Genomic DNA, 21,569 nt, shown 5'->3' with positions numbered 1-21,569 from the left:
CATTTACTAAAGAATGAGAACCAGGGCCAGTTTTTTTTCTGTCTGGGAGAATTAAAACGCAGGTCTCCTACAGGAATAATTTTAATCACCAGTCTGTACTTTCAGATAAGGAAAGGAAGCATAGTCGGCCCAGCTTGCCACAGCTGAACAATTTCAACTGTAACAATAAGAATCTACCATGTCAAAGACTGAGTGAGAATGTGAATGAAAATGACTTTCAGAATGGAGATATCCAGACTGTGCTGTGTGGACTACTTAAAATATTGTACCCGATGACCATCCTCACAGCAAGTGCTCCCTGGCATTAGATGAGTAGCCTGGCCATTAGTCAAGAGCCATCCATATGTGGCATTCCCTCCCAGATCCTATGAGTATTCATTTCAAGCAGAAGAAACAAGCTCCAAATGGAGATGCTTTAGCCAAAAAGGCCTGCTACCTATGAGTTAAAGGCAATAAACGTAGGAAAGTAAATTGTCTGGTGAATGGGAATTGTTCACCAAACAAAGTGAACAACATTCCGAGTTAATGCTCTGCTGAGCACTGTGATATTTCTTCTAGGCGCACCTAGAAAGAAAAATCTAGTTCCCTTCAGAATTAGGTAGCAAGTCTTTTTATGAGGAACACAAATTGGCATGTATGTGCTTTTGATTCTGCAATCATCACATTTAAAAGATGAAACTCCTTAGTAAATCTGTATTGTATTTAGATACACTGGGTACTACAAATGCTTCTTTTTCCCAGACATCATCAGTACAAGGAATAAAAAAAAAACTGGAAGTATTCTAAAAAGCCTGAATCAAAAAAAGCTACAGCAAGAAAGTCACAGCATTCAATAACAAGGACAGGAAACAAACAAGCAATAAGAAAACTGAACCCACAAATAAACCAAACAACCTGTCAAGCTATTTAGGAATGGTAATTCAGATTTAAAAGTCTGCAGAAGTGACGCAGCGGTATTTAAAGACTTACAGAGTAGATAGCAATACCTAAGTGGTCTGTGAGCATTAATATCTCTAGCAAAATAAACTTGGAAAATATCCAAAGGTAATAGTGCATAAACACTACGGATCGTAGTGGGAAAGATAAATGGAGTCTGATCAAAAGCACACTCCAACAGCAGCAACAGAGTAACTGCTCCAGACGGTTCAGGGGATAAACTTGGTGAGAAAAGAGATTTTGAAAGTTAAGCCTGTGAATGAAAAAAAAGCAGAGAAAGTAATTTTAGAGTACAAGGGTCAAATGATTAACCATTTTGATTATGCATTTTTAGCGTGAAAAAGCCAGAAAATTTCCCCTACATTAACTATATCCAGTGATGCTAATTTTACAGAATGAGAGTGCAGGTATATGAGTACAGAAAGAGCAACAGCTGATTTGTTAGGTGTTTGAAGGCATTCTCCTGCAGTTTGAAACAGCATCCTCAAAGATCCAGGCTGCACTCTGCTGTTATTAGGCAAACCGGCAGAGCAGTGGGTTTACCTAGAACAGCCCAGCATTTTTCAAAATTAAACCCAGTAAAACCACAATTACACAACAGATTTCATAGTATAATAAAAGATCAGAGTTCATTTAAAAAAGGAATGTGAAAAAGAAAAGCGAAATGTCTTCATGTATGCTTCTTTTCTATGTATACAAATAGAATTTTCTTACCTTTTGTTGGACTCTGGTTCTGATCTATAAATCCTTTCAAGTCTCCATTTGTGGAAGTCACACCAACCTGAACAAAACATTTTGAAGTCTTAAAATATGACAAAACTTTCTATGTTTTTTAGTATGCAATTAACAGTATTATGAAAGTAATCTGTTCTGCATTTCTGAAACATTATAATCCTATGGATAGTAGAGTCTTACAAGAGCATGAGATTCAAAGCAAAGGATCCAAGACAAACTCTAATTTTAACTAAGTTCTTACCTAAAAAAACCCTCAATATTCTGATAGTGTTCTATACATGACCCAAGTAGGACATTCTGGATATTACAGTGTAAGCCACTGTCCCCTCCAAGTCAAACAGAGCAGCTGCCACCAATAACACAACAGAAATCTGCCTGACGTTCAGTATTCTCAGTACTAAGCTGCACAGCCTACAGGTCTGAGGAGATGTGACTATTGATGCATTTTAAATACATTCCCTAGTCTTCAGAGATAACCTGATTTACCCCAAGGGTAAATCACCAGAGACATGGAGAACTTAAATCATATACAGAATGGTGCATCTCAGATTTTGGCATGTACACAAAGCACAGGAAGGTGGAGTTTGTATAGAAAAACGCAAGACCACCGTTCCTGGATGAGGGAGGGAAGAGATGGCAAATCCCTCAGATCCCAGCTGAGCAGGGACAGGCCCAGCAACAGCCAGCAATGAGAAGGTATTCTGCAGTTTCAGAGCATCATGCTTGCACTGCCTTGGTAACCTCTGTTCAACAACGCGTTTTGTTTTGCTTCCAAGACGGATGATGTGATAAGCACTGAGGGACCGAGCTCTTCAGTAGGCAATTAAACCAAATAATACAAAATCTCTCTTTAAAATATAAAATTTGAATACATCTGTAAATAATTGGGACAAAGGCTTCAGGTATCCAAATTAAGAAAACTCAATCATTCAATCAAGAATCAAATATTTGCCTTATTTTACAGATGTATGTAGTAATAAGGGAACATATGCTCGGGCTGCTTGTAGAATTTTAGTCATATCAAATTAGGGAATCATTTGATAGCAGGCAAAATAAATGGTAGTAACAAAATACTAAAGCTATTCAAGAACAACAACAAAAATCCCTATTAGAAGCATCCAATCACTTGGTTCCACTAGAAAGCTTGTATTCAGCAAGAAATCTTTGAAGGAGAAAATCTATGGACAGCATTGTGACAGACTCTTTTGAAAATACTTTTATTAAGATTTTTTCACCATCAGGAGCAACATAATTGTTGCTGCACTACCCTGATCATAAAAAACTGCCTAAATGAGCTAAGTTACGTGCTTCTGTAAACAAGCCCCTAAGAATGCTCAATTTAGTTCATCAATTTATGTCAAACGTCTGTATCAGACTTGCTCTTTCCTGCCACACCCAAGTGCTTTGTTTGTTGTAGACAGAAGTTGCTTCTGAAAGAGAGCAAGTCTCTCATATTTTGCTCTCTGTTTTCCATTTTCCCCCGCAGGTGGCAGCGGTGCAGAGGCAATGTAGCAGGGCTGGGGAGGACGTGAATGGGAACGCCTCGATTTGGGCAGAGGAAAAAGAAGGAAGACATGAAAACACACGCAGAACTGTCTCTTATCGCGTTTTGGTAGCAGGTCCATATGGAAAACAGCAGCATTCTACTATTGTTCCCCCCAGGTGCCTGGGCAGCAAGGAAAGCTCATGTGGTAAGAGGTCACTGTGATTCCTTACACTGAAAATATATTCTTGAGCAGATCTTTAAAATAGAGGTTGGAAAGGTTAGTAAATAGCATAGCATATAGTGTTGAAAGGGCATTACAACTGCAAAGTCAAGAGGAAGAGCCAGCACTCTTGGATCATACTACTGCTGCCTTTGCACAATAGGTAACAGTATCATCTTCTTCCTAGGACCCTTGCCTCTGCAAGAAATAGAAGAACACAAATAGAAGATAATTTCAATTCAGAGAAGGAACAGAGGAGCCACAGCAATAAATATCAAGTGTTAGATGTAAGGGTCTTAACTCATTACAAGAGAAAAGACAAGAATTATGATTCCCATGAACATCTTCAAAGACAGTACTGCAATTTGTTCACAACTGAACTTTCAGCTCCTTCATTTCCCAATTGGTTCATATTGGTGCTTTTTTATTCTGGGGTATTTCCTTAGTCATGTTGGTTCCTAAACCTGTTTGGGTTTAATTAGACTGCAGGATGCCCTATCAGAGGCAGCCAACAGGTAAACTTCCCAGGGCCCAAAGTCACTCACTGACCACAAAGCTCAATCAGAACTGTAGTCTCTACAAATTGTGTACCTCAGGAAGCACAGCTAATTAGGAAGAAAATTAAGGTCAGGATGTTAGACATTTCATAAGCTTTCTCAGAACTCAGAATAGGGGAGTCAAATATAGATCCTCTAGACACCACACTACAGGCTTGTTAATGCAGGAGATGAACAAACAGGAAGGCGCTCAGTCTTCTAGAAACCAAGAAAGGTACCAACATTAGTAAAGAAATATGCTGCCTTTCTGTTCTTTCTTGACTCAAACTCAGTAGGATTTTACTCTGGTGTGAAGGTGAGATGCTTCAACAAAATGAGAAGCTACTTGATAAGTCTCAAGTGATGTTAGAGGAATCACAGAATATCTCCAGTTTGAAGGGATCCACAAGGATCAGGAAGGAAACAGCATAAAGCATTGCCCCAGTTATCAACCTGACCTACAGCTGAGTAAACTCCACATTCTTAAAGAGTTTCTAATCAGTTTAAATTTACCAAAATACTGCAGAAGAGGATGGGATATGTATTTATGGTATACAAAAATCGGACAAGATTTTTGAATATGAAGGTCCTTGTGTTTGATTTCTTGTATGGACAAATAGAAAAAATCAAACACAAAGACCTTCAAATTCTGAAAGACAGAGGTGACTGATAGCATGCCAATATAAAAAGTAATACATGTTATAGAATTATACTTACATTTTTTGCCGTCATGTCAGACAATGTTGCTTCAGATTCCGTAAAACCATAAGATATCACTTTTCATCTTCACAGAATCTTTAAAATGAACATCCTGTAAGAAAGTTAACAAAAGTTTGTAGTTAAAATATATTTTCAGTTACCTCTCTATCTGAAACCCTCCATTTCCAGAGGTCAGATTTTTTTTTTCTACTTTTTGATAAAATCAATTACCACAAGAGTCGGTTTCTGTGCAGATACTAGAAATGCATATTCTTGGAATAGGCAGAGATGTAATTTCATATAGCCTTTACATACGGCCAAACTTTCTAAGATCTAGTTGAAGATGTCCCTGCTCATTGCAGGGGGGTTGGACAAGATGATCTTTGAAGGTCTCTTCCAAGCCAATCTATTCTATGATTCTATAAACTTACATAGAGGCCTACCTATATTAAAGTGCTAGCTAAGTGTGTCATGCCATTACTAAAGTCTTGTAATTAAAACCATGCAATTATTTGCATCTAATGCAGATTAACTCTAAAATCTCAAAGTGAATTAATTCTCTTCATCATGTCTTTAGCCTCCAACAACAGAGAAAGCTGCTAATTCCATCTCTGCAGACATCCAAAGATCTTGATAAAAAGTAGGAAATGCAGTGATGCAATGATTTTTCCTGGATTGATGTTTGCTGTGTATAAACTATGAAATGTACCCAGGAAAAAAATTGCAGCTCAAACTCATATTTTTAATATTTACAGGCTTTTTATTATTGCCATGTAATTAGAATTATTATATTAGAACTCCATGAAAAGACAAACACCTTGGTATATACTGAAAAATATAAAGTGACTTCTTTTTAAAATCAAAGCTTCCAGAAGAAAACAACTTACAAATCAATGCTGCCAACACAAACCATTTTAAAGACACAATTAGCTTGACAAAGCATTTAAGTAGTTTAAAAGTACTTTACAAGTACTACTTGCTGTTAATAAATGGACTAGAGAAGACATCTAAATTGCACCTGGATATATAAGAGAGGGAGAGCTGCTCACACTTTCAAGTGTGGAATCAATTCAGCAAAATCTTTTGGAAGATGTGTGAATTAGTTAACAAATATGAGTCACAAACTTTTACAGCAGAACTCACCAACTACAAAAGTAGGATGCAATTAATGCCTTTTCCACTGTATTTTAACCTATGCAAAGTTTGAGAATGGCCAGTGTCTTCACCTCCCTTCTAGAAAAGTGCCAAAAATTGTTTCAGTAGTGTGTGTAGCTAATGGGGAACTCTACCATCACTACAGTAGTGGACAATCCAGAAGAATTTTCAATTCTAGGATGTTTCAATAGATTTCTTGGTTATTGAGATGTATTAATTACACTCTTATTAGAGTTAGTGGAAAAACATTTTATTCAACTTAGAGGTGTTCTTCATTTCCTGTTGAATGAGCTGTATTTATCTTCCTTTGTGCCTCAATTTATTGCATTCATAATTAAGCAGCTACTCCAGCATGTGGAGGACACTACACAATTCTGCTTGCTAAGACTTTCTCCCATAAAAACTTGTAAGTTTTAGTTTCAAAACAAAACATCCAAGAAAATAAGCATTTTTCTCTGCCTTCAGAGAAGATACTACAAAGAGATATCTATTTACATGCTGGGGAAAGGGGCTACTGGATCTGTGTAGCAATCCTGAAACCCGAAGATAAAGCCACAGAAAAGCCATAAAGCTACAGTGGTCATTACTCAGAGCAAATACCGAAACTTGCATTGGGTCTGAAAATTATGATCTATGTGGCTTTTCTTTTTCCAGCTTCCTCCTCCTTCCACACAAACTGTCCAAATACATCCTCTGGAGCTCTAGACAAAATTCACGGTGCAGTTTGACCTCCCTCTCTTGCTTTAAGAGGTTTTACAAGTATTTTACTCAAATACTCAAATAGTTAAGAACACATTTGCTAAGCAGTTTTAACCCGTTTACAGATAAGCAAACTAGTTTCATCTTTGACCAAGTGCTTTGCTGTCAAGTTTAGTGATCCAGAAGCTATTGTCCATAAACTATCACAGTCCTCTGCTACAATGCTCTTCAGCCAGTCCGAACAGTTGGTATTCTTCCAGCTTTATGAACACATTTTGTCAAGCTCGAGAAGCCAGACTTTGTGACCCCACCATCTGCCATGACCTCTTGTCAGGTTCAGACAAAAGAACCTACACAGATGGCCTCAAAATAGAGATTCTCTTCATTCCTAATTGCTGTTTGACAGCTTGCACCACACAGATAGAGAAACATAAACCTCAACCTTTTTGTTCTTTAGCTGGTTTCTGCTGAAACGAAGCTGCATAAAGACAGGTTTAGAGCCCGAAGCACAAGATGCAAAGATTGCTTTATCGGAACTAAGGTTGTCTCTTCATAACCTAAGCCTTGGTTTATAATCCACTCCCACAATTTTGCCTTTTGGTCAAATACTGTACAGTACAGTGAGCCAACTGAACCATCTGACTTTGTAAACTTTGAGCTGTAGTTTCTTCTCGAACATATGTTGTTAATCACTTATGCCAATGACATTAAAAAGCCAGTTTAGGCATTAAATTTACAAAAGCACAGATAATCAAGCTCTAGGTACAACAAAACGGTACAGGAGTGTTTATCCTTACCTGTTCTCATTACAGGTTAAAAGACAGATATATTCTGACCTTTCAGTGATACTGAAGCTGAATCCCAGTACAAGAAACAATGCAAAACAGAAAACAGTTATCTGCAGAAAACGATCGTATTCCTTCATAGGTTTATTTTCTACGGTCCAAAGTATTATTTTTAAATTATCCCTTTAAGATACATATATTGGCTAAAACCTAATAGTAAAAAAGAATAAAGCCCCATACCATAACAGTCTATTTTCTGTCCCTGAAAATTAAGCTTTACCAAACCTATCCTGGTTTTCTTTAGCTTTCTCAAATCCTTATCGTACTTCACATATCAAACCTTCATGCAGACCAGCACCACACAAAGATTCTCCCACTTCCACTTCACAACAGAAAGTGTCATTAAGGCAGGTATTACATCGGTATTAAACATCTACAAATTAAGACCACTATTGGACATTCACCTAAACTGTTATGATGAAAAGTTTTCAAGGAACATAGAAAAAAATGTAGACATAATTTAGTATACTAGAACGATTTTTATCATCACCAAGGAGTGTTTTTTCATTTACTTGATCAGGAGTTGTGCAAAGTGAAAATTATTCCAAGTAAGTGGGTCAGATAAGAGGAAATGAAGTGCCATCGATTTCAAGAAAAAGAAACTCGTGTAACACCAGCCTTTCCACCAGAAACTAGTTTATATTCTTCAGACAACTCTCCATAATACTAACTTTACAGCTATGGCACTACAAGGCTGATTTCAGAAGACAACAGTGACAAAAAGATTCCTTATTAATCAGTACAAGCTCAGTTTTAAGCCACTAATTTACGTACAGCATCTACACGGATTAGACCACCTGTTACACATATGTTGCTTCACTGTGTCTCAGTTTTCAGACCAGTAAAATTTCAAAATTACAAAGTACTTATCAGAAATCCACCTGCTCCCAAGAAGTGTTTCCCCATCTTGTTCCTAAAAAACATTTCAATATCCAACTCCTTTTTGAAGCAATTGAGATTAAAAGGACCAATTTTAGTGAAAATATCTGTATGTACTAGTCAGACTAATTTATTGGTATCCCAAGAAACAGAAATACAACTTTGTTATCAAATATCTGAAATTTAAATTACAGATTTTGCACCTCTATAAGAAGATTCCATTGATTTGTCAACTTTTTTTCCTGAGCCCTTTCCAGATGACTTACTCCCAGTTTTATCAGTTATTTATGTATACAAGAAATAAACTTCACCTACAAACTGCATAAGACAGAAATACCCATGCCCATATAACATCCAGCTTGTTACTTACTGAAGAACTCCAAAAGCCAACCAATGAGTCTGACACACAGAGTGGGAAATAAGTCACCGTCTTCAGCTACCAAACAGTAATTTTTATTTTTAAAATAAAATTAGAAAGTAGCTCTTAGGAAACATTTGAAAGGAACTCTCACCATCATGTGCATGATGAGGTCTTGCAGGTACTACAACTTTTTTTTCCAGTTTTTACTGTGAACAACTGTATGCCTTCATGAAAGCCCTAGTAGATAATCACAAGGTGATTAGAGAAACCTAAGAAGAAAATCTAAGTGACTTGACTGCTAAATGATAGTGGGAGTTACAAACAAAATTTTAAAAGCTTCATCATTTACTGTTTTTTACATGACTTAAAAGACTGCAACTTATGAATCCAAAGTACAGTTTTCACCGCTACATGACACAAAACCAAAATGAGCATGATTGCTTTAAATCAAGATGAAAATGGAAGATATAACCACCTGAACCTAACTGGAAAGGCTGTGGGTTGGAGGAACCAGCTGACACACAAGAAATCAGAAGGAACAAAACCAAACAAGTATCTACAATTAACCAGGTTCTCCTAGGTTGCTGTGATTGTGCAAAATGCCACTGTATCATCAGAAAAAATTAACTGACACCTCCTGACAACAGCAGTAATTACGACTCAAGTTTACATTAAAAAATCCTGGAAAAGCAGATGAGGCCTATATGCAAGCTCAATTAGTATAAACTCTATCACTTAAACTATATAAGGAACAACCAACATTTACTGTGGTTTGCTAACAGCACGTCAGGGGAAAGGACCCTTTAAGAACCTCATGCAGCATATACTGAGGCAACAAAGGCATTGGTTCCCTTTCAATACTCTCGGACTTGATCCCAAATGCTACGTCCCCATTACTTCCACTACTTACTATATTTACTCTCACTGTTGTACACATTATGACTACTAAGAGCACTGTTGATGTAGACTACTGAATATCTTGAATCTCTGGGGATGAAAATAGGTCTGAGTAGATGTACAAGTGACAAGAACACACAACACAGGAAGAAAATCCAAAGCTGTAATCAAACTCTCCCAGAGATGAAGGTGTTCAAAGTCTCCATGAGCTTAACTCCACTGTTGAGCCTCAAGTTCTCCTGCTTGTCCAGTCCTGACAGTGCCAAGACCCAAATACCACCAACCTGGAACTATATATTCCTCCCTCAAGGGACTCAGTTTCTCAGACACACTCTTAGACAAGCCCAGTGTCACACAAGTACTAGTGGTAAACTAAATGTCTAAGAATTGGAGCAGCACTCATGGCTTATTCAAAAATCAGTGAGGTGAAGCATGTCCCTTATTGCTCAAACAAGGAGGACGTTACATTAAACATGTGGAATAATTCCCAAGCACTTGAACCTTTGAAGGCTCTTTTAATTCCCCAAACCAGCTTACTGTCATTCAAGATAAGGTACGTAGGGCTTGACAGCAAAACAGTGGATAACATGTAGCACTTTCAAAAGTATGATCTAAAGTTTCTTTTTGAGTTTTATTAGACAACTTTTATCAGCACAGATACATTTGGAATTAACAGAAATTTAACTGAAAATCTTTTAGTAGACAATTCATTCTATAAACTCATCTTTTGTTCTCTAAGTGGGTTTCTAGCCCAGGGTTTTTTCCATAGCTGACAACTGTACAGGGCACAACATTTAAGAGTCTACTGCTTCAGTGGAAAGAGGCAGGTACAACTTTCCTTTCAGAGTAAAGAGCACACTCTATTTTCACAAACATATTTTTGGCTTAAGAAATTACATTTTAGCAGTGGATTGACTTTTGAAAAAAATTTAGTGATCTATATGAATGAATTGAAAATATTTTGGTAAGACGGTCTTTGTGCATTGCCAATTTTACATTAGCTCCTCTTTCAATTTAGTTCAGCTGAAAAGAGCATATTTTTGACTACTGAGACTTCAAACAAGCTTCTTGCTACCACCAGCTCATATACCGTATGATACATCAGAGAAAGCTCTAGATATTAATCTGGTCTTGTAATGAGTTTTAATTTTCAGTTTTTAAGATTTCCAGAGAATCAGTACATTGACAAATACACAGAACAGTTTAATCATCCTGCCAAGATACATTTTTGTCTACACCCTGCGGCTGAAAGGATCTTAACATCCAATGAACTGAAGATAATTTTGTGTTTGCATTTAATTAAAGATCACCAGGTTATACAGGGATAAGGAACTTGATGATGGAGCAAGACTTAATAACTATTTCCCTCATTTTTCTTACAATTTGCTAGAAGCTTTTTTCTAGTTTAAAGCCATTATTAACTCTGCTCTTGTATGGATTGAAGATTATGACAGTATTCACTGAAGAGTAAAGGTTACAAAAAAATTCATACTTCTTTAGTTATAATTCACTACAAAGGCAGAAAGGGATGTTTCTAGTGATGCACAAGCTTTAAAGTACTGATTACAGCACACAAAATTACCTAAAGGGTACAATTCCATGAAACAAGTTGCACTGACGTAAGATCCTACCTCTGCTATCATTGCTAAAAAAGATCTTCCACTTTGCCCTTACTTCTGTTTTCCACTCCTTCCCATTTCTACCTGACCCCCTTGGTGAGCCAGTTTAGTTCGAATACTGTCAGAATAGCAACAATGGGGCTAAAAGGAGGAATAAGAAACTTCTCCAAATGCTGCAACCCACTGACAGCTCAGATGACCATCTAGGGCTGTGCGCAGCACAAAACAAACCCTTCAGATTTAGCAAGCTGTTTGATCAGTTTAGTCTGATTTGCAGAACCACATCATGACTTGGTTTCTGAAAAAAATTGAAAAAAAAATCAATTATGATCTTTTGAAAATTTACTTATGGGTTGAAATGTGACAAAAGGTTGGATATGGTTTGTACGTATGAAGACTACTCCATACATTTGAAGAGTTCACTGGAGCGTGTGCACGCTCTAAAAATCCATGAGGAAGAAGAGGGCTGTTTTGTGTTCAGATCACAGCTTTACCAGTTCCTTTTATGGCAAGAAGAAGGATGAATAATTTGGTTTGGACAGACAGCAGAGGCCTGTTGTTATAAAGAATCAATACACAGCTTAAAATTTTATCAGTTGTATGGATGAAGCTATTGATTTTTAAAAATCGTTTAAATGTATTTGCAATTGTAAGGTGAATTTTAAATAAACATTTAAATTGCACATTTAAGAGAACAAAATGTATTCCTCCAGTCTCAAGGTCAAGTTTATAATGAAGGTGAAAGTTACCCCTTTCCTTACAATAAATGGAGACGCATGCAAAGGTTTTTGATTTCACTCTGGGGATATAAACTCACTTTCACTTGCAGTTCCTAATCTCATTCATAATTAGTGGTCATGTTACTGCCATACTTTCTATTACAGGTCAATTGCAGTTATTCTAGCAATTACAAGTATTGCTCATGTGGGAAAAGTTTAATACTTGGATGACTGTTACGGTTCACAAGTGACTTTTAGTATGTTAGTGCTTTGGCATTCACAAGTCTTAATGAGCAAATACTGGTACATTTGCTTTAAGACTTTTAATTCCCACAAATATCTTTATAATAGCTGCTACCACGTTAAAAATTCAGCTATACAACTTCACAAGAAGTTCATAGCCTTAAAGACAGTGTTTACCTGTAGCACCCTGCCAATTTCATTCTGAACACATTATCTTATTTTTCTTGATCTTTTCCACTTACATCTTGGGCTGAAATCCCCAATAACAACCCAGTGAATGAAAACGGTGACTTATTCACACAGAACACACCTGCTAACACCTACCATGGGGAAACGGATTATGAGTTCCTATCAAAGCAACCTTTTCATGCACCCTGACAGACCATAGCCACCTGACAGAGGGTTAGTAAGGGACTCTGTTGAACAAAAGAACTAAAGAGGTTGCAAGGCAGAACTGAATCATTTGCTATTCCCGCCCAAACTGAGACAAACCTGGCAGCAACAGGAACCTGATGAAACAGGAGAAACCTGACTTGCCAAACAGGGGAGCATGCCCTAACTTCCACAGAAAAAAAAAAAAAAAGAAAGCTGCAAGACCAGACTTATATTCACAAATGGTCTATAGAAGTTAGAAAAAAATCACGTTTGGGACACAAGCACTCCATTCACTGTTGGGAAAGAATCAGCTATCTAGAACAGGAGAAGCATAATCTCAACCACCATCACTGCTGCCTCTTACTACTGGTTGTATAAAACCTGATCATCAGGGCATGTCCCACGCATTGAAGTAATGTAAAACCAGTCAAAAGAAAAGGAACATCACCTTTATAAAATGGATTATTTCTAGAAGCTATGTTAACTACCAGCATATTTAGATGTTTTGTGAAAAACCTGGCTGTTTATGTCTATGAAATTACTTGAGGACTCTAAACCAAGAAGATCACAGTGCCATGACAATTCTGGATAGTGCCTTCAAAGATACGTCTAAGGGAGCCCCTTCCGCAATCCATGCTTAAGCGATTTGGGAAGTTAACAATATCAAGTTGTCTTCTACCTCTCTTTTAAACGTTGTCACTAAGTCAGAAAAAAATGAAATGTGACAACACCAGTATTGCTGCAGTTCACAACCAAGCATACCAACAAAAACAAATGCTAACCTTTTTCCAGCTTAGTTGCAGTCTCTATTGTGGCAGCCAGTACTAAATGTGAGCTGGATAAAGCACTCTCACCAAGTTAGTGCTGCAAAAATCTAAACATTTTTATAGGTTTCAGTAAAGACAAATATTCTCTAAAGTGGCTTCAGGAGGCTGTAGATTTTGGAAAGTGTGTTCTGAAAGGCAAAGAATTTCTTTAACAGTACTAAGTGAATAGCAGATCTAGGAGAAGTTATTTCCAAACATCATACCTTTTCATTTAATTACTATTCCATATTTCAGTAGAAATATAATATTCTAGAAAGTTGTGCTTTTGTTACAGATTCCACTAATGCATTTATTAGAATACACATTATTAGCATGTATTATAATATATAGTAATCTGCAAACTGAACTATCATATGCATATAGTTTGATTTGCTTAGATTGATTTTTATGCCATTAATATTGGAAGGTATAAAAGTAAACTTACACAGCCTGTAAAGACCTGTATTGGAAACTATCACTGCACAAAGGAAATCAAACAAAGCAGAAAAAAAGTTCCATTAATGAAACTATAAGATCCCTTACTACTGCCCCACCCTCTGGCAAAAAACAGGGGAGACAAATACATTCATTCTACTACTGGATGTTACAAAAAGCACATGAAGAATCAAAGCAGGAAGTTGTACAACTATCACTCCCTACTGCATCTGCACCTTTTTACAGTATTTCCTAGCATATACCTAGTCTTTCAGCTCCCACAACAGGCATTTATACTATCAGCTTTGATGTAATATGTGTGCTATTACCACACCAAGATGTTTGGCTCCTACAGTAGTGTCCAACATATACAAGAACAGACAAAGATCAAGAATTCTGCTGCAGTATTGACATCCCTTGCAAACAGCACTGTGCCCTTTGCCCAGCTGAATTGTCTGGCCTGTCACTTTTACACTGGGTAGCTGCTGTCAAGATGCTGTACTGAAAACTGTACTTTATCACTTTGAACAGTGAGGTTGCCAGTCAGAACCCTCTGCAGCAATAAAGAGCATTCCTATCAGTGGTGCATGTTTTCTGTAAAATTAATTACATCAACATAGTACAAGTCAAACGGTTTCGTTTCTTTTCGTTGTGTTATAACAGTGATTTCTGTATAAACAGGAAGTGGTTAAAAGAAAGCCCAATGATTTGACAGTGAAATAAGATCACTCTTAAATTCTCCCATGAGACAATCTTGCTAATATTTAATAATTTTCAGTGCTTTCCTTAGTATAGAACTAAATCATTTAACTCCTTTCTCTTCTAGACGCACTAGGCCCACTTCACAACAAGAAAGTTTTCAAAGGAGAAAAATCTGTCCTTTATTTCCTCTTATGACCACCTCTCCTGCCAAGTCTTCTCTAGAACACAAACTTCTCCTTACTCTTTCATGTTTCTTCAAAGTACTGTAGTTAGCACCCAATATGCTATTTTGAACAGAAGTTCCTGAAATTCAGTACTTCACTATGTACAAAACATCTTTGAGTACACACAGCACTGGCACAAATATGGGCTGTGAAATACAGTTCTGCATTTGTTCTATAACACCAGTCATCTGTCATGAGTCTCTACCCCACGTATACAAATTATACATTTTGTGTATAAGACAGGATATAATATATTCAAATGAACTAAAATTTATTTGGGATGGGTAAAGAAATAGAGAAAAAATTATTCATTTCTCTTTTAATAACATAATTTTGTACTAGCATCAAATTATTTTTAATCAAAGATTATACCAAGTTGCAATTAGTTCCAACATCACACAAGCTCCAATGTTTTGTTCTGTTTTGTCAGTAAAATTAAGCTACAGCAGTGATAGTAGCTGAAAAAAAGTCTATCAGCTGTTGGAAGTATTAACGAAGTAATGAAAATAAGTGATTTCCAAATGACGAATACTGACCAAGTATTTTTTTTTTTTAATTTTACACAGTATATCAATTTAAACTATTAACTTTATCTGTCAATTCAAAAATTTAGAGAGAAAATTAAAACCAAATTCCTTTCCAGAGAGGAAAACAGCACAAGCTCTGACATATGGCTCAGCATCCCGCCTTTACTCAACGAGGGAGCACGCTTTCAGACGCGGTTTTCTTCCACCTTTCAGGGATGTTTCCTTATTCCGTATTTTCCTCCTATTGTTTGCAGTCTCAATTCGAAAGACAATGTTTATATTTGGATTCACCTCTGCCACTGAACCCTTTTACGGCTGGCAGCCAGGTAAGGCCTGTAACTCGGCGGGTGCAGGAAGAGGCACTCCATTAAGTTTTGTTGTTGTTGCTGTCGGACGGACCCTCCCCCGGCGAGGCCGTGAGTCACAACCCCCACGCTATCAAGTCGCAGCCACACGCCGCGCGGCCGCGAGCCTCCCGGCCCCTTCCTGAACTTTACCTCCCGCCCCAGCCCCCCCGCGGCAGCAGCCAGGGCCGCCCCCTCGCACACCCGCGGCGGCGCCGGCTCAGGCCCGGCGCGCTCCCCACAATGGAGGAGCGGGTGACCGGCGGCGCGCAGGGCGGCTGTCACCGCCAGCCGGGCACGCCGCCGCCCCGCGGCCGCCGCAGGTGTCACGCACCGGCTCGGCTCCCTCCCGGGGCGCGGGAGGCGCCCGCAGCCGCCGCCGCATCCCCCGCCCGCCCCGCGTGCGGCACGGCGAGGGCGGGGGCCGGCGACGGACCCGAGTCGCCACACGGCGCCCGTTAAGCGCCGCTGGGTGCGGGGCGGGGAAAGGGGCGCCCCGGCCCGCCGGGAAGAAACGCGCTGCCCCTTCCTCACGGTGCCGCGGCGCCCGCCCGCTCCGCCCCCCGGGTCCCCGCTCACCTGCAAGCCCGGCGGCGGAGAGAGAAGAGGGCGAGGGAGCGCGGCAGCGCAGGCCGGGCCTAGAGAGCGGCGCTGAGGCGACGAGACGGCGACGGTCCCTCGGCAGGCGCGCGGCAGGGAGCCAGCCGCTCCGCCCGGCCCCGCGCGCCGACGACGCCTCTCGGCCGGGCCGGCGCCGCGCACCCGCCGCTCGCGAGGAGGCCCCGCAGACGGGAGCCCACCAGGGCCAGTCCGCGAGCCCCGGCTCCAGCTCGGCAGCCGCCGCCACCCCCCGGGCCCGGCCCCGGCCCCGGCCCCGCTCGCCGCCCCGCGCCGCCGCCGCGCCGTGCTCTGCCCGAGTCCCTCTCCCCCGCACAAGCTTGGCGGCGTCTGGCAGCCAGGTGCGCCCATTGGCCGCCGCGTCGCGTGAGGTCAGGCGGCCTCCCCGCGCTATTGGCTGCATGGCGTGTGTGTACACATGCCGCCCGCGAATCCGCGGGGCGACGGCGGGGTAGGCGGGGCGGAAGGGCGTGGCTGGCCCAGACGAGAGGCCGCCGCTTCCCCGCACGGTCCGCGGGCGTCGCGCTCCGGTGCAGCCCGGAGGGGAACGGGGGGGGCGCGGCGAAGGGCCACAGCGGCCGCCCGGTGCGGGCGGGTAGCGGGAACGGGCCGCTGCGCGCGGGTTCGCGCCCGGTGACAGCTCCAGCTGACCGTACCTGCCCTCACGGGCGGGCTGAGGCGGGGCGGCGCCGGTCGGTGTGAGGTACCTGAGTTGGTGAGTTGGTGTTTATATACACGGGGCGGCGCCGCGGTGTCTGCGGACACGGGCCTCGCCGGGCTCTGTCCCGCTTATCTGAGAGGAGCTGGCGCAGCTGTGTCCTGAGGATGCAAAGTTCAGCCCCGCCGCAGGTTCGGCCGCCTCAGGTACCAACATCCCTCCCGGGGCGCGGGGAACCGGCTGCGGGAACCAGCCCATGGCAGCAGCGGGGCCTGGGCTACCGGCCCCTGCTCGGCAGACCTCGGACCGGCCGTGTTCAGCGCGCCCGGCAGCAGCTCCGCACCAGCCTTCCGGGAAACAAAGGAGCTCTTGGCAAACAAAGAGACGGGGGTAGCGGCGAGCAGGTGCCGCGCTGCTTCCCCCCATCGCTGCCCCGCGGGGAGGCACCGCGGAGCCGCCGCTGCTCGCAGGAGGGGGTGCTGGATACAGCCCCGAGGAACCGAGACCCAGCTGGAGGTACTAAAGTTAAGAAGTATTTGCTTTCAGCATTTCCTCTTTTAAAAACTGATTTAAACAAAGCAGGATTAAATATTCTTATAGAGACAATATGAACAGAAAACACTCCTGGGAGTAAAAAAAGAAGGGACAAAAATCGGCAATAATTCCATTCAAGCAACAGTGCAACGTTTGTTAGTCTTCCTCTGCTACACAAGCACGTATCCAAGGCATGCAGTAACCTGTTTTTCAGTTTTCTAAAGCACAAAGTCACCTTAATGCCACTGAGCAAGCTGAGCAAAACAAGGTTTATGTGGATGCAGAAACACGTTTTAGAAACCTCTAGACCATCCATAGAGTAGACCAAACATGTTAAAACTACTAAAACCCAGGTAACTATTACATTTATAGGGTTCTAAAATTACATTTGGCCCTTTGAAGGCAACTGCGAGGCTGGTGTGGCCCCCGGTGAAAATGAGTTTGACACCCCTGCTCTAGAAAGACATCCTATCTCCTTTACGAAAAAAGGAAAGAAACATCAAAAACAGACATTGAACCTGTAAAATAGTTATTAAACAAAGGACTAAGGCAAAAATTAGTGAGCAAGAACTGTATGTTTACTTCAGTGGGATAGCTCACAACTGAAAATTACCACGTGCCCAGGAGCGTGCTTTGTGGTTTTAGTTTCTCTTCATCCAAAAAACACCTTCATCACATGCAACAAGACCTTTACCAATATTTGCAGTGTTATGTAACGTACTTTCGTGACAGCATTTTAAATAAAGCAAACTACTGTGTATTCTCTTGGAGAGCCCCCTCACCAGGTACAATCACAACAGGCAACTGAAGCGTGCTCTGACAGAGGCAGCGGAGGCATGTGCTGCCTTAGAAAAGGAAGCAAACCAGAAGCAAACCAGGGTGGCTGGTTTATTGCACTATTCAGTACTTTAGCTCGCACTGAGCAAAACAAATACCTGAACTCGAACTCAGCCTCAATAAAGGCACTTAGGCTTCAAATATCTTTTTTAATTCATTCATTTATTTACTCTTGTCCAAGAAACACTGATGAACTGAAGTCAGATATAGTAACGGATTATGAACATGGAAAACAGGCATTCTGGCCATTAAAGAGAGAAACAGAGAAAGGTCACTGTTGTAGTTTCCATTTGCTTTCAAGAGCAAGCTGCAGAATGAGATGACTATAGATATATACCAGTCAGCTGCTGAAACAATGATCAGTTTGCATGAGGGTAAGTATGCTACTTCTGCAACACCGTAAACTAATACCTAGTCTTTCAGAACTTATATAAATCCCAAACTTATCCCAGAATGAGGGCCACAGTGAAGAACATCTTGAATTGTTTTATTAGACATGCTAAAGCATGAGTTTAGCGTCTACTTATAGTAAAACTTGCACTGCAGAAGTTCTCATGTGTCCCTCTGGAACAGTCAGTGGTATCCCAGCCTTAGAACAAGGTCTTGCTCCATCTGGCCGGTCAGATCCCTTTCAGATCCCTCACCTTACCTGTTCACATGTTACTTCTCAACCTTTGCTAGTTGCATTGCTTTCCTGCTAGCAGGCAACTGTAGCTGTGCTAACCTACATAAGCACTAACCAAAACCAGCCCCCCCCACGTCTTTTCTAGTGCTGAACTTGCCCCTACTCCCTGTAAAACCTTGAACTAAAATGCTGTCCAACTTCTGGATCAGAGCACTACCACATTCCCTGATTCAACCTGCAGTACTGACATACCTGTTTGTTTGAAGCGGTGATCACAACCTTGTCCCTACTTTTTGGCTTGGACCAGTAAGCACAAAACCCCTGCTATTCCATGCCACACTGACTGGCAAGAAATGGTTGATACCTTTTTCCACCATGCTGCTGTTCAACTGGTGAGGCTCTGTGCTGTGCCCTGAGCCTGGAAATGGGAGAAGTTGAAGGATCTTGCTGCAGAGATGACAGAAAAAGCAGCTAGCTGGCTGAAACTGCAACTCAGTATTTTCCTTTTTCACCTTCTGACAGGGAAGCAAGTACAAATGCTCTTGTCAAAAACAGATGAGAGTAACTGAATTAATTTTCATAAAATTAGCTGTTACAGGAGAGAAGAAAACACTGCTTAAAAGAAGAGTACCCAAAAACATTGGTAAAGTTCATTAAAGCAAGATTTTAAACAGCTGACTTGATTATTTTTTTACTTATATAAGAACACGCATAGGTTGTCTGCTCAGTATTTTCAACTATCTGAAGACTATTTCATCTGCCCTTTCTCTTGCATGCAGTAATTAATCCAGTAGTAGTGAGATTCCTCTGTCAATAGAGGGATTTTTCATGCTGTGTAGTCTCTACATATATATAGGACTATATGTTGTTCTGAATGATAGAATCGCCAAAGTGGGATGAAATTACTGTTGGCACCCTGTGTATCTGGGGAGGCAGGATGCCCAGAGATCATTAACATTTCTCTCAACTGAATTTCCAACCTTCACATGCCTGATGAGGTACATCACTACCCGATCCTAAGTAAAACATTCACACTCTCAACATGGTGTATCTCTTATAAAGATACAAACTAGTTAACATTTACAATTTTTGTATTTTTACCTTTACTATCAAAAGTAAAGTATTTTTACTTTTACTCACTCAGTGGATAGCAAATGTAAAACTGCATATATTTTTCAAATTGATAAAAACCACTCCTGAGGCCTCCACTCCTCATTTCAAATTCATTATGAATTAACAGGTACCACTTTAAGATATCAGTGCATTAAACATCTCCTGGGAAGACACAATAAATATTTCTCATAACAGATAAGCAAAAGAGGCTTATTGATCAGCAACCAAATTTCTTCAAAATGTCTATTAGTCTGTTCAGTCTTTGGGCAACTACGCATCACAAGCTGTGGCAAATGCTCTGACCTCCACAGGCTGATCCGCCTTGGTAGACTTAAAGACACCCGGTTTATTTGAGACACTCAGTACTTTGAACCTCACCACAACAGAACAAACAACTTGGCAGATAATTTGAAAGGCTCAGGTGGTGAATATAGTGAGGCCTTTTGGCATCCTTAATTTGCAGTGAAATTTCTCTTGGCTAGTGGAAGGAGAACAGGTTGAATTTCCCATTTCAAATTAAATGGTGACAGTGGTAATCAGTTCTCCAGAATAGGTCCTCTGGGATGCTACCTGGAGCAAGAGGACTACATGATGTCTTGGTTATCTTCTATCCTTCTAGCTGTGCTATGGCCAGGATGAAAATCACCAGTATGTAAAGGTGCAGTATAAAGCACGTGGCTGAGTTACCTTCAGCAAAGTGATTTGAACAGAATCAAGATTCAGCTCCCTTTAGAGCTTCATCTGGAAGCATCACAGGAATCCTAATCAAACCCAGCAAAACCATAAAATTAGGTGAACAGAAGTCAAGGAGCCTTCGTCAAGAGGGTAGCAGTAGACATTATTCCTAGGCAGACTTCCAAGTGAACTTCAGTGAGAACAAAGTGTAGAATGCCAGCAACTGAGGCCACAAACTTCTGCTCAAAGTGCCAGACTCAAAGCCCTTCTGTTTGGCCCAGTGTTATAGAACCTTCCTTAGCAGTGAGGTTGAGATGACAGAGAAAGCCACAAGCTGAACACAGGGGTTGAAGCAAAGCAACTGTTCCATGTATCCTGTAACTGCAGGTTCTTACCTTAGAGCTGGAGGAGTGGAGAGAACCTCATCGATGGATTTTATATTAGTCTTGGCACCTGAAAAGCCATGCTTTATAGTCCAAAAAGAAAAACCAAAAGTATCTATATAGCTATCAACAACATAGGTCATACAGTCTGCCATATTACTAGAAATCAGCAAATGAACCTGTTTCCAGACTTCAGGATTCCCATTAAAGTAAGTTTAGGAGAAAATGGTCTCTGCAACTTGAAAAATACCCAGAGGAAAAAAAAAATATGTGCCAAGATATAGCACAGCTTGAGGGACAGAAAGTGGCAGAAGAATAAGAAAAACAGTACATAAAGCTAAGTGAGACAGGCAAATGAGGTCTAGACTGAAGAAGAACACAGCTAGAGTAGATGCTCCAACTCATGGTAGATAACTGCGAAAGAAATGGAGGGTATGTTGTATGATTTGTCTTTCCGTGTTTCAGCATGAGAAAAAGTGAATTATAGTTCTTTGGCCCTCCTCAATAACGTTATATCTATAAACGTTTCTTGTCGCCAGTATCTGGGGACCACAATCACCCACAGCTTGAATTTGATACTACTCTGAAATGAAAATGTTAATTTGACATTTTTGAAAGTGATTTACACACACTCCTGAGAAAATTACAATTTAAGTTTAGTGATAAACAAATACATAAGAATAA

The 21,569-nt window shown here is 40.8% G+C and overlaps 1 protein-coding gene across 3 annotated transcripts in view; it reads right to left on the bottom strand.

The window, feature by feature from the left end:
• TFDP2 (transcription factor Dp-2) overlaps positions 1 to 16,187 on the bottom strand; it is a 52,651-nt gene extending 36,464 nt beyond the window's left edge. For all 3 annotated transcript variants that reach the window (XM_065073008.1, XM_065073009.1, XM_065073010.1), the window contains exons 1-3: positions 16,022 to 16,187; positions 4,631 to 4,724; positions 1,651 to 1,717 (exon numbers count right to left, since the gene is read on the bottom strand). In XM_065073008.1, coding sequence (XP_064929080.1) covers positions 1,651 to 1,717; positions 4,631 to 4,645 — 82 coding nt within the window. In that variant the 5' untranslated portion in view covers positions 4,646 to 4,724; positions 16,022 to 16,187. The remainder of the gene's footprint in view (positions 1 to 1,650; positions 1,718 to 4,630; positions 4,725 to 16,021) is intronic.
• Between the last annotated feature and the right edge of the window lie 5,382 nt (positions 16,188 to 21,569).

Source organism: Columba livia, chromosome 9 (assembly GCF_036013475.1).
Source record: "Columba livia isolate bColLiv1 breed racing homer chromosome 9, bColLiv1.pat.W.v2, whole genome shotgun sequence".
In the NCBI taxonomy this organism is placed as follows: domain Eukaryota; kingdom Metazoa; phylum Chordata; class Aves; order Columbiformes; family Columbidae; genus Columba; species Columba livia.
This window is presented reverse-complemented; position numbering and strand designations above follow the sequence as displayed.